Source organism: Salmo trutta, chromosome 19, assembly GCF_901001165.1.
Source record: "Salmo trutta chromosome 19, fSalTru1.1, whole genome shotgun sequence".
In the NCBI taxonomy this organism is placed as follows: Eukaryota; Metazoa; Chordata; class Actinopteri; order Salmoniformes; family Salmonidae; genus Salmo; species Salmo trutta.
The window spans coordinates 12,410,927-12,424,153 of NC_042975.1; the positions used below are offsets into that span (position 1 = coordinate 12,410,927).

The 13,227-nt window shown below is 42.4% G+C and overlaps 1 protein-coding gene across 3 annotated transcripts in view; it reads left to right on the plus strand.

The window, feature by feature from the left end:
• LOC115153997 (SH3 and PX domain-containing protein 2B) overlaps positions 1 to 13,227 on the plus strand; it is a 59,428-nt gene that overhangs the window by 1,825 nt on the left and 44,376 nt on the right. For all 3 annotated transcript variants that reach the window (XM_029699743.1, XM_029699744.1, XM_029699745.1), the window contains exon 2: positions 4,868 to 4,948. In XM_029699743.1, the coding sequence (XP_029555603.1) occupies positions 4,868 to 4,948 (81 nt within the window). The remainder of the gene's footprint in view (positions 1 to 4,867; positions 4,949 to 13,227) is intronic.

The following is a 13,227-nucleotide window of genomic DNA, read 5'->3' on the forward strand; positions in this document are numbered from 1 at the left end:
TAGGTGTATGTGTGTATGATAGGTGTATGTGTGTATGATAGGTGTATGTGTGTATGATAGGTGTATGTGTATGATAGCTGTATGTGTGTATGATAGGTGTATGTGTGTATGATAGGTGTATGTGTGTATGATAGGTGTATGTGTATGATAGGTGTATGTGTGTATGATAGGTGTATGTGTATGATAGGTGTATGTGTATGATAGGTGTATGTGTGTATGATAGGTGTATGTGTGTATGATAGGTGTATGTGTGTATGATAGCTGTATGTGTGTATGATAGCTGTATGTGTGTATGATAGGTGTATGTGTGTATGATAGGTGTATGTGTGTATGATAGGTGTATGTGTGTATGATAGGTGTATGTGTGTATAAAACCTGACACAGACTTTTCAAAACATCGCGAAGGTAGCCTTCGAAAAGCTGTCATAGATTTTGATTGGTCTATTGTCTATTTCAGAATGAGAGAACCATATTTCTGAAGCAGAGAAGCATACAGTGTGATTGTTTGGGTAGTCCATCCTGATGGGGTAAAACATCGATACAGTTACGTATCGGTATATTACTTTTAATGATATATCATATCGTTTTACAACTCCAGTATTTTTCCTTCATAACTTGTTCTTCATCTTCTTTTTAAACGGTGAGCCTTATTTGTTTTCAGCACTTTTATTTTCATGACTGAAAACGGATCGTTTTCTCATGGCTCTCTCTTGTCCCTTTGCAGAAGACATATGTTGCGAAAATCGAAATGCAATAAAATCACATTATCGAATTGCAAAACATAGAATCGCAAAACATATCATGTTGGCACCTAAGTATCATGATAATATAATATCTTAAGGTCCCTGGCAATTCCCAACCCTACTGCCTACCAGGCCTTCATGCTCACCTATAGGCTACACACTGTAGTATAAAACCGTGACCTCAGGTATTGGTATTTGTTGACCAGGAAGCATACTACTCACTCATCTATTCCCAAGGTCATTGTTAGCTCAGAGTACACAAGGCCTTGGCAGAATGTTTGAACAATGAATGCCTTTCTGCAGATTTCTGTCCAGGACAGAGAGCAGAAGCAGGACATGCAGTTTGAGACTGTCTGGCATGAAGGTCTGGCCCATTTTTGTTTAGTCTTGACTGCAACTTGTTGTGTTGCTCACTTCCTTTACAATATTACCTTATACAAATGGACAGTAGGCTTACTACAAAATTCCTGAGCCATCAGAATGAGAATGAGAATGCCTTGTGCGCAGACTGCAAAACATGATGAAGCATGCTTACAATATACAGTATTCTACTTTCTGATGGTGCTGTGATCAGTGCATCCCAAAAGTGTTTTTGTTGCTGTATCCAAGCATCCAAGCCACCTTAGGGTTTCTGTTTTGAATGACCTCTAATGCACAGTGAAAGGGTTGGGAGCTGAGTGTGGGCTGAGGCAGATGGAAGAATGTTTTCTTATTTAGATAACCACTCCTCAGTCTCCATAAAGGGTTTGAGTTTTGGATGTATGATGATGATGTTGATGACTGGTTACGTCGTACAAAAATGCCCAGTGAGGTGCAGGATATAAAGATCTTGAGCTCCTCTGTCTCCTTCATCGGCTGGTTTACTGGTTGTGTGCCCTGCGTTGAGCCCTGTGTTTAGCATCTCCCACAGCCTTTGGTCTCCTACAGGGAAGGCAGGGAGTTGGGCCAGGCCGAGCTGGCCCGGCCTGGGACAGAGGCCAACAGAAGCACTCAGCCAGACACAATCAGTGTGGAGTTTCCGTCCGATAACCTCTCAGACTCTCTTTCTCTCTTTCTCACTTTACAAAAAAGAAAGTGTTTGTTGCACTTGTATGTCAAGCACCAGCAGGCCATTATTGAATGTCGACAGCCTGCAAGATGCTTTATTTTCATTCACCGTCGGCTGAGTACTTTGATCGTAGGGTGGGTGATGCAAAATATTTTATATTTACCCGTGGTTGGTTTCACTGATGTTACAAGCAGTATACCCAAGCCTTTAGTATTTCATGGCACCCCTAAAGGCGTCAGCATGCTGCAGTTCTGCTGGCGCCTAGCCGAACTCGGCGAAACAAATGAGTGTGCTGATATACTCCCTTAAAAGACATTCTCTAAAAGAAATGGGAAAACAACAGCAATAGTACTGTTTGTCCATTTTGAGACGCCATAGCCAGTATACACTTCCTCAAAATAGTCAGCATTCTATGATAGTTCTAGAAATCTGTCATTAATTTAGACGTTTTTGCCGAGGAGATCTTAGTCGTGCAATTTTACATCTAACTAAGATGTTTGGTGCAGTATTTCGCAATGATAAAATGTGCATGAAAACGAGTCGTCTCTTGTTGAATGACAAAAAAAATAATAATTTAAAGTATCCCTACTGTTGTCCATCACCAAAGAAGGGGAGAAAACTTTGGCTACCGACTTCGGCTTGCCTCAAGAAAAAATTTCAGCCATGTCCAAAGTTTAAAACGAACCAAAACCTCACAAAATGTCGTCTTAATACATGCACAAACTCTTCCGAACTGTTTTGGATGGGAAGCATGCGGACGCCTTAAATGGAAGATACAGTTGAAAATAAGGAAACATACTGATAGAAACATCAGGAGAAAGGAATGGTCAATTTGGCAGTGTTTTTGAATATGAAAAAGCACAGTATTGACTCATGTAGTACAGTGTTCTGCTGTCACACAGTGGTGGTATGTCATACAGTGCATTCGGAAAGTATTCAGAACCCTTGACTTTTTCCACATTTTGTTACGTTACAGCCTTATTCTAAAATGTGTTACATATATTTTTTCCCTCATCAATACCCCATAATGACAAAGCAATAACTGTTTTTTAGGAATTTTTGCTAAATAAAAATAAAAACCTGGAAATATTACATTTATATAAGTATTCAGGCCCTTTGCTCAGTACTTTGTTGAAGCACCTTTGGCAGTGATTACAGCCTCGAGTCTTCTTAGGTATGAAAGTACAAGCTTGGCACACCTGTATTTGAGGAGTTTCTCACCTTCTTCTCTGCAGATCCTCTCAAGCTCTGTCAGATTGGATGGGGAGCATCGCTGCACAGCTATTTTCAGGTCTCTCCAGAGATGTTTGATCGGGTTCAAGTCTGGGCTCTGGCTGGGCCACTCAAGGACATTCAGAGACTTGTCCCGAAGCCAATCATGCGTTGTCTTGGCTGTGTGCTTAGGGTCATTGTCCTGTTGGAAGGTGAACCGTCGCCCCAGTCTGAGGTCCTGAGCTCTCTGGAGCAGGCTTTCATCAAGGATCTCTCTGTACTTTGCTCCGTTCATCTTTCCCTCGATCCTGACTAGTCTCCCAGTCCCTGCCACTGAAAAACATCCCCACAGTATAATGCTGCCACAACCATGCTTCACCGTAGGGATGGTGCCAGGTTTTCTCCAGACGTGACGCTTGGCATTCAGGCCAAACAGTTAAATCTTGGTTTCATCAGACCAGATAATCTTGTTTCTCATGGTCTGAGAGTCTTTAGGTGCCTTTTGGCAAACTCCAAGCGGGCTGTCATGTGCCTTTTACTGAGGAGTGGCTTCCATCTGGCCACTCTACCATAAAGGCCTGATTGGTGGAGTGCTGCAGAGATGGTTGTCCTTCTGGAAGGTTCTCCCATCTCCACAGAGAAACTCTGGAGCTCTGTCAGAGTGACTATCGGGTTCTTGGTCACCTCCCTGACCAAGGCCCTTCTCCCCCGATTGCTCAGTTTGGCCGGGCGGCCAGCTTTAGGAAGAGTCTTGGTGGTTCAAAACTTCTTCCATTTAAGATTGATGGAGGCCACTGTGTTCTTGGGGACCTTCAATGCTGCAGACATTTTTTGGTACCCTTCCCCAGATCTGTGCCTCGACACAATCCTGTCTCTGAGCTCTACGACAATTCCTACGACAATTGCTCTGACATGCACTGTCAACTGTGGGACCTTATATAGACAGGTGTGTGCCTTTCAAAATTGTAATTTATTTTTTTTTAACATTTTTTGTCATTTAGCAGATGCTCTTATCCAGAGCGACTTACAGTAGTGAATGCATACATTTTATTTCATTTTTGTACTGGCCCCCCGTGGGAATCGAACCCACAACCCTGTCCAATCAATTGAATTTACCACAGGTGGACTCCAATCAAGTTGTAGAAACATCTCAAGGATGATCAATGGAAACAGGATGCACCTGAGTTCAATTTCGAGTCTCATAACAAAGGGTCTGAATACTTATGTAAATAAGGTATTTCTGTTTTTTATTTTTCACATTTGCAAAAATGTCTAAAATCCTGTTTTGGCTTTGTCATTATCGGCTACTGTGTGTAGATCGATGAGGGAAAAAATGTATTTAATTCATTTTAGAATAAGGCTGTAACGTAACAAAATGGGTCTGAATACTTTCCAAATGCACTGTATGTCTATTGTCCATGCATCCTTTGCAAGACTACAATAGTGTTGTCTCAATGCGTGAGTAGTAGACATGATCTTTTACACAGGAAATTATGATCTCACGGTGTGGGAAGGAAGTGAGATCATATGAAAGGATGTCAGATCCATTCTGTAGAAAATGGTTGACATGACACCAAATTGAACCACACAATGTACCTAGTAACTCCATTTATCTTCCCTTGAATCCACGTCATTGTGGACTAGGTGTGACCATGAATCAGAAATGGAATCATCAAGGGATGTCACCTTTGAAGCTATTATGGGTTTAACAGCATACTGAGGCTATTACACTGTTGTTACCATGAATATATGGATCCATTTGAATTAATATGGGTCCTGGTCGTCACACCTATGCAGTAATAGTAACTATATGCTCTGTCAGATTTAAAGGTTTAAAGGTAACCCCCTTTTTTCTTTCTATCAGGTTTACATCATCAAAGTGTCTTGGTCTGATGGTAGCACTGAGGTCATCTTCAGGCGCTACAGCAAGTTCTTCGATCTGCAGGTGAGTTGGGAACAGCTATGGGAAAAAACTTAAAGTACAATCATACATCCACACTATATGGCTGCATTTTAAATGGCACCCTATTCCCAACATAGTACACTACTTTCTACCAGAGCCCTAAGGCTATAAGCTGGGTGGTTCGAGCCCTGAATACTGATTGGCTGACAGCTATGGTATATCAGACCGTATACCACGGGTATGACAAAACATATATTTTTACTGCTCTAATTACATTGGTAGCCAGTTTATAATAGCAATAAGGCACCTCTGGGGTTTGTGGTATATGGCCATTATACCACAGCTAAGGGCTGTTTTCAGGCACTCCACGATGTGTTGTGCCTAAGAATAGCCATATACCACAACCCCTCATGTCTTATTTCTTAAATATACCATTGTACAGGTCTACCAATAAGAACACAGTGTTTGTGCCTGGGTCACTGAACCATGTGACTTGGGTAATTATATGCATATGATTGATTCAGAAAATTAACTAATGGAGCCTGAATAAGCTGAATGTTGATTTTAACAGATAACCACACAAATAGAATAGAATGTCACACATGCAGTTTTCTGCATGTGGAGGGAATCTCCTCAGAGTTTCAGTTCCTTTTTCTGTGGCAATTGATCTCTGTTAAATATATCATCAATATGAATACTTGGTGTACATTGTGTAATATGGTCTGAGTGTAGATTAATGTAAGCAGGTAGGCCTATTGGAGATGCAGGGTCATATTGATTCAGTGTGTATGCTTTTCAGCTGCTTCCTTCTCTATTTAAAGCTCTAGGTGGGCTCTCACAGTGGCGTGTGAAATTCAGATAACCCTTATGATTACACCAGATCACATCTCCTGGTTTAGCCCATTGGTTTAGCCCATTGGTTTGGCGCTGGTACATGAAAAGGGGAAACAGTTAATTTATCATTCATTGACATGGGCTCAGACTGCAAGCTGGCTGACTGTCTATGACGGTGGCTGGTAGCGTCCTCTTCTGAGAACTAAGGTCTGTACTGCATACAAAATGCAACACACCCTATTACCTGTAAAGTGCCCTTTTGACCAGGGTCCTACACTCATGTCAAGGTACTATCTATCCCCATAGGAGAGCCCTTTGAAGAACCCTTATGGCTGCAGGTAGAAAACTTTTACTGCCAGGTAGAACCCTTTTGGGTTCCATGTCGAATCCTTTCTACAGAGAGTTCTACTTGGAACCCAAAACTGGTTCTCCTATGGGGACAGCTGAAGAACCCTTTCGGAACCCTTTTATCTAAAAGTGTAGGCCCAGGTCCAGAATAGTGCACTCTCTAAGGATAGGGTTCCATTCGGGACATAGCCTGGACAGTGAAGGAGTGATGAGTCATTTCATCTGGCTACTGCTCCTCTGACGGTACTGACCCACCTGGATGCATCTCTCTGAGAGCCTGCCATGTTTGCTGTCTGTTGGTAAGGACATAAGACCAATGGGCTGGCCTGGGCTGGGCCGGCCTAGATTAGTGCTTCTCACTGTGGAACACGTCACCTGTTTGGCTGCGTCACTACTGGACTCCTCTGGTGTTTAGAGGTCGACCGATTATGATTTTTCAACGCCGATATCGATACTGATTATTGGAGGACCAAAAAAAAAACGATACCGATTAATCGGCAGATTTTTTTATTTATTTATTTGTAATAATGACAATTACAACAATACTGAATGAACACTTATTTTAACTTAATATAATACATCAGTAAAATCAATTTAGCCTCAAAGAAATAATGAAACATGTTCAATTTGGTTTAAATAATGCAAAACAAAGTGTTGGAGAAGAAAGTAAAAGTGCAATATGTGCCATGTAAAAAAGCTAACGTTTAAGTTCTTTGCTCAGAACATGAGAACATATGAAAGCTGGTGGTTCCTTTTAACATGAGTCTTCAATATTCCCAGGTATGAAGTTTTAGGTTGTAGTTACTATAGGAATTATAGGACTATTTCTCTATACGATTTGTGTTTCATATACCTTTGACTATTGGATGTTCTTATAGGCACCTAGTTAGAAGAAATTCATGTTAGCAGGCAATATTAACAAAATATGCAGGTTTAAAAATATATACTTGTGTATTGATTTTAAGAAAGGCATTGATGTTTATGGTTGGAGCAACGTGTACCTAAGCGGTTATATGCAACGCAGGACAGGCTAGATAAACTAGTAATATCATCAACCATGTGTAGTTAACTAGTGATTATGATTGATTGGTTTTTATAAGATAAGTTTAATGCTAGCTAGCAACTGACCTTGGCTTCTTACTGCATTCGCGTAACAGGCAGGCTCCTCGTGGAGTGCAATGTAAAGCAGGTGGTTAGAGCATTGGACTAGTTAACCGTAAGGTTGCAAGATTGAATCACCGAGCTGACAAGGTAAAAATCTGTCGTTCTGCCCCTGAACAAGGCAGTTAACCCACTGTTCCTAGCCCGTCATTGAAAATAAGAATGTGTTCTTAACTGACTTGCCTAGTTAAATAAAGGTCAAAAAAAAAAAAAAATTCAATCGGCCAAATCGGCATCCAAAAATACAGATTTCCGATTGTTATGAAAACTTGAAATCGGCCCAAATTAATCGGCCGACCTCTACTGGTGTTGTACTGCTTTGTAAAGGATACAAAATCAAAATATGATCTCATGACTCACAATGAGGAATACTATTAACACACACACACACACACACAAAATCCCTGTTCCTCTCTTCCTCCCTTCCTCTGACTCTCCCTGGGTCATCATCCCTCACTCCTCTCTGATGTCACTGCTGTCCACCCTGCAGGAGACAGCCTTTGTTTGAAAGTAATGTTCAGATGAACAGATCGGCTGGCAAACAAAGTACGATGACATGATCATACGCCTCAATATTATATATAACCACAGAGATAGGCTGTCTCTGGCATCACATCCCATCAATAATGGCTAATGCTGTTGGCAAACCTATGGCTGTCTGACCGCATGCAGGCCATAGGTCTGGGTTGATTCATGGTGCTGTGTTTGTCTTGTCCACAGTTCACATAGCTACAGTACGTATGCCAATGGGGCCCAGTGGAGTCATCATAATACTGTCCTCAGAGATATTGTCATTATACTTTTAACTAGGTTCCAAATTCTAGCAGAGAATACATTCTATTGAGCTTCTCTGTTAGTCATTGAGTCTGTAAGACATTGAAGGAAGACGACAAAGATAGACAGGCTGTTATAATTGACTGGTCTAGATGTCGCCTCACATTCTGTCTACTTTAATCTACCTGGTCCACTGATGGCAGCTGATGAGAGCTGTTACCTGTTGGTGAGGGCATAAAACAACTGTAACATAGTATTAGGCCAACTGCATCAAATGGAGCCGAGCAAACAATCTCCTCATGTTGTTGTTTACTCCTCTCTAATTACTAATGCAGAGTTAGTATTTGTCTTTAGATTCCTAGACTTGAAGCCAGAACAGTTTCGTGAGCCATTTGAGATGCAGTAGAAATGGAAACACAGGGCAGCCTAAACAAAATTGCATGCAAATTTCATGATGTCGTGTAAGTGCCTTGAACCAAAATGACTGATGCATTGCTTTGGAAAATGATGGAAAATACAGAGATTCTGTCATAGGTTCTTCCCAGTTGCTGTTTACAGAGATTCTGTTTCCATGCCACTAAGTACTGTTTCCATGCTCTACATCTGTCCACATTGGACTTAATATGCCCTATCCTTGTGTCTAAATTCTAAAACCACTTTTGAATAGATACAAACTCCTATTCCTATGCATTGGTGTGATGTCATGCGGATACTTGACTGTCTCCCTCGAAACTCACATCTGTCACATATTTTCTACATGTGGTAATCGAGTAACAAAACCCTTTTAATGTGTAAAGAGGGCAATCCTCTGTTGAGATCATGGGGCTGCCTGTTGTGAGCAGCGTTTTGCACAAAAGCTAAAGAGGCTCTTATTCTCTGGTGCACAATAATTTGCTGGATCCTATTGCAATAAACTGGATCCCATGCTATACTTTTTGATCTGGAAACAATTAGACATAACATATGCATTGACTTAGAAAATGCTGAACAGAAGATATGTGGGTCTGTATAGCAGTACTGTGGGTCTGTACATAGCAGTACTGTGCACTATGGAAATGAAATGTGTTTTAAATGTAGATTTGAGGAGAAATCCAGCAGTTGACAATTGAGTGTTTTTTAATCCTGCTGGAATGCTTTGGAAAGGGAAAAGGAGGGTTCAAGGACAAAATCCATGTGGAAGACTTGTTCAGTATATGCGTTAGTATGACTTGCCCATAAGTTAGCCTAATAAAATGGCAAAGCTTATACACCTTTTCAAAATAATTTGAAGACAATAACCAAGAAATACAATAGGGTATTATTTTCTCCTTGACATAGAAGATGATCTATCATCCATAGACAGATAGGCTAAACCTTGAGGACTTTTTACTTCAGTAGGACAAATGAGATTGAGTAGTATCTTAATTCGCTCCACTCTTTTCCACCTAACTGGCTTACTGGTGTCTCCTGCCTTTGTTTATGACTATTGAAAGTGTTTTTTAGGCAATGTCTGCCCAGCCGTCACTATGCCAGACTTGAAATGTGAGAGTTTAGTTTCACTGCTCAGTTTTTTCCCTTTTTTTATTTCATTTTCTCCCTTTTAAAAAGGGTTTTGAAAACCATGTGCTGAGCCAGCACATTGCTTACAGGGCAGACCTACGCAGTGGCAGGAAATGCAAGTCTAAACCAAGCTCCTCACCTCACATGCTCTCTGTTGACATTGCTCAACAGCTAAGTAGAATGTTTTCAACAATTCCTATTGAAAACACATGACGTTGGTCTTTTTGAGTGTGATTCACTCATTTAAACCAATATTTTCCAAAACCTTAATATAAAATAACTCAAGTAAAAGTCACCCAGTAAAATTCTACTTGAGTAAAAGTATTTGGTTTAAAATATACTTAAGTGTCAAAAGTAAATGATATTGCTAAAATATACTTAAGTATCAAAAGTAAAAGTATAAATAATTTCAAATTCCTTATATTAAGCAAACCAGAAGGCACCATTTTCTTGTTTTTTTTATTCATGGTGTCACGGCCGTTTGAAGGATCGGACCAAAATGCAGCGTGTTTGTAGTTCCACATCTTTATTTATTCGTGAAACGTAATGCAATACACTAAATACTTGAACTAACAAAAACAACAAACCGTGACGCAGAGAGAAAACACTACTCAAAATATAATCACCCACAAAAACAGGTGGGACAAACATCAACTTAAATATGACCTCCAATTAGAGACAACGACGACCAGCTGCCTCTAATTGGAGATCATACCAAACAAAACCAACATAGAAATACAACACTAGAAACTGAACATAGAAATACAAAACATAGACAAACACCCCCTGTCATGCCCTGACCTACTCTACCATAGAAAATAACCACATACTATGGTCAGGACGTGACAGTACCCCCCCCCAACAACAAAACACAAAGGGAGGGTAGGGTGGGCGACTAATGTCTATGGCGGCTCATATGCAGTACCCAGAACCTTCTTATCCAGCTCCTCCCCCCATGGAGAAGGTTCGGGGCATAACCCCCACTCCACCCACTGATCCCTCTGCTTCTTTACTACCTGACCGTGGATCGTCATCGAAAGAACCGGACTGTAGATCATTGCTAGAGATTCTGGGCTGTAGGCCACCGCGAGAGGCTCCGGACTGGGGGGCATCGCTGGAGGCTCCGGACTGGGGGGCGTCGCTGGAGGCTCCCGACTGGGGGGCGTCGCTGGAGGCTCCGGACTGGGGGGCGTCGCTGGAGGCTCCGGACTGGGAGGCGTCGCTGGAGGCTCCGGACTGGGAGGCGTCGCTGGAGGCTCCGGACTGGGAGGCGTCGCTGGAGGGTCCGGACTGAGGAGCGTCGCTGGAGGTTCCGGGCTGAGATCCTTCTCAATAGGTTCCGGACTGTAGGCCGTCTCAGTAGGTTCCGGACTGAAAAACGTTGCCAGAAGCTCTGGACGGGGAACTGCCGCCGGAAGCTCTGGACGGGGAACTGCCGCCGGAAGCTCTGGACGGGGAACTGCCGCCGGAAGCTCTGGACGGGGAACTGCCGCCGGAAGCTCTGGACGGGGAACTGCCGCCGGGAGCTCTGGACGGGGAACTGCCGCCGGGAGCTCTGGACGGGTAACTGCCTCCGGGAGCTCTGGACGGGGAACTGTCGCCGGAAGCTCTGGACGGGGAACTGTCGCCGGAAGCTCTGGACTGGGAATGTGCACTGGAATCCTGATGCGTGGTACTGGCATGGGTGCTCGTCCAGCCATTCGCTCCTCAGCACGCCCGCTCCGTAGTGCTCTTTCTGCCAGTACCTCTCTTCGGAATCTTGCGTCGAGCTCCGCGCTTGACTCCCTGACTGGCTCCGGTTTGCCCCACAGCTCTCTAAGCACGGGAAGTTAGATCAGGTCTCCCCCCTGACATCGCCAAACTCCCCGTGTGCGGCTGCCTCTCAGCCTTGCCTCTCGGTGCATATAGAGCCTCGTAGTATCGTCACTCCCTTAATGCTGCTTCGATTTCCTCCCTCGGGCGACGATACTCCCCAGCCTGCCTCCAGGGTCCTTTACCATCCAAAATCTCCTCCCAAGTCCATTCCTCCAGATACTCCTTACCACGCTGCTTGGGGCTTTCTTGGTGGGTGATTCTGTCACGGCTGTTTGAAGGATCGGACCAAAATGCAGCGTGTTTGTAGTTCCACATCTTTATTTATTCGTGAAACGTAATGCAATACACTAAATACTTAAACTAACAAAAACAACAAACACCCCCTGTCACGCCCTGACCTACTCTACCATAGAAAATAACCACTTACTATGGTCAGGACGTGACACATGGAGAGCCACAGTCCAACATTCAGACATAATTTACAAATGAAGCATGTGTGTTTAGTGAGTCCGCCAGATTAGAGGCAGTAGGGATGACCAGGGATGCTTGGTTGATAAGTGCGTGAATTGGACTATTTTCCTGTCCTACCAAACATTCAAAATAAAAGTACTTTTGGGTGTCAAGGAAAATGTATGGAGTAAAAATATCTTCTTAAGGAATGTAGTGAAGTAAAAGTTATAAAAAATATAAATTTTGAGTAAAGTACAGATACCCCCAAAAAACGACTTAAGTAGTACTTTAAAGTATTTTTACTTTACAGCACTGGAAATTCCAGAAAGAGATGTGGTTGTCGGAGGAGGCCTTTAACACTCATTCAGGTCCTGTTTTGAGAGGGAGCCTCAGATCCAGAGAACAAAGGCCTTTGTGTCTGATGAGACTGACTGATGTAGTCACAGAAGAGGATATGAACCAGACGAATTTATAGCTGACCGTCGCAAATTAACTTACTCTCTGACCAAACAAGAATTTGCTGCCCAATGAATTAATTAATTTGATGCAGAATACTTATTTTAAGTCGATCTGGATAAGAGTGTCTGCTAAATGACTAAAATGTAATGTAAAATGTAAGTTTGACTGTGTAGCCCTTTATTCTGTTAGGTGTAGTGATGGAGGAGTCGTGTGATGATAGCCCACCGTTACTCCCCTGGCTTTGATGTCATACCTCCCAGCAGACATCACACCTGGGACCCTACATTCTTTGTGGTTTCCTTGTTTACTCATTAATGTATTAGTCATAAACAGCCATCTTTTTTGTCTGAATTAGTCAGCTAGCTAGATTCATCACACTGTGGTGCCAGTATAGTGAATGGCATTTACCATGGAAGTCAATTCTCATGGTATTCTCTTCACAGAAAATGTGTGATCAACCATCATGGCAATGCTTCCTATCAGATCTAACTTTTAGTTTTCTGCCAGCTTCAATCTGCTCCGTGTACAATAGGCTTAAGTACAAAACACTTTAAAACTACCCACTGGGCACACACTGGTTGAATCAACGTTGTTTCCACATCATTTCAGTGAAATTATGTTGAACCAATGTTGTTTTCCACATCATTTCAATGAAATGACGTGGAATAGATGTTGATTTGATGTCTGTGCCCAGTGGGTAGTCCATCACAACTAAAGTTAACAGTACCTCAGTAGGCCTACCATTGCCAAGAAAAACTCTACGTCAAATGAAGTCAGTATTTACTATTGTGTTGCTAGAACCCATTAAACCCATTCTCAGGTCATTAACGTGAGAGTTGTGTACATGATGTAACTGGTTGTCTGCAGCAGAGACAGGGCTACATATTCACCTTAGTCAGATGGCTTTCCTCATCTGAGACATCAGCTCTGATTACAGGCCA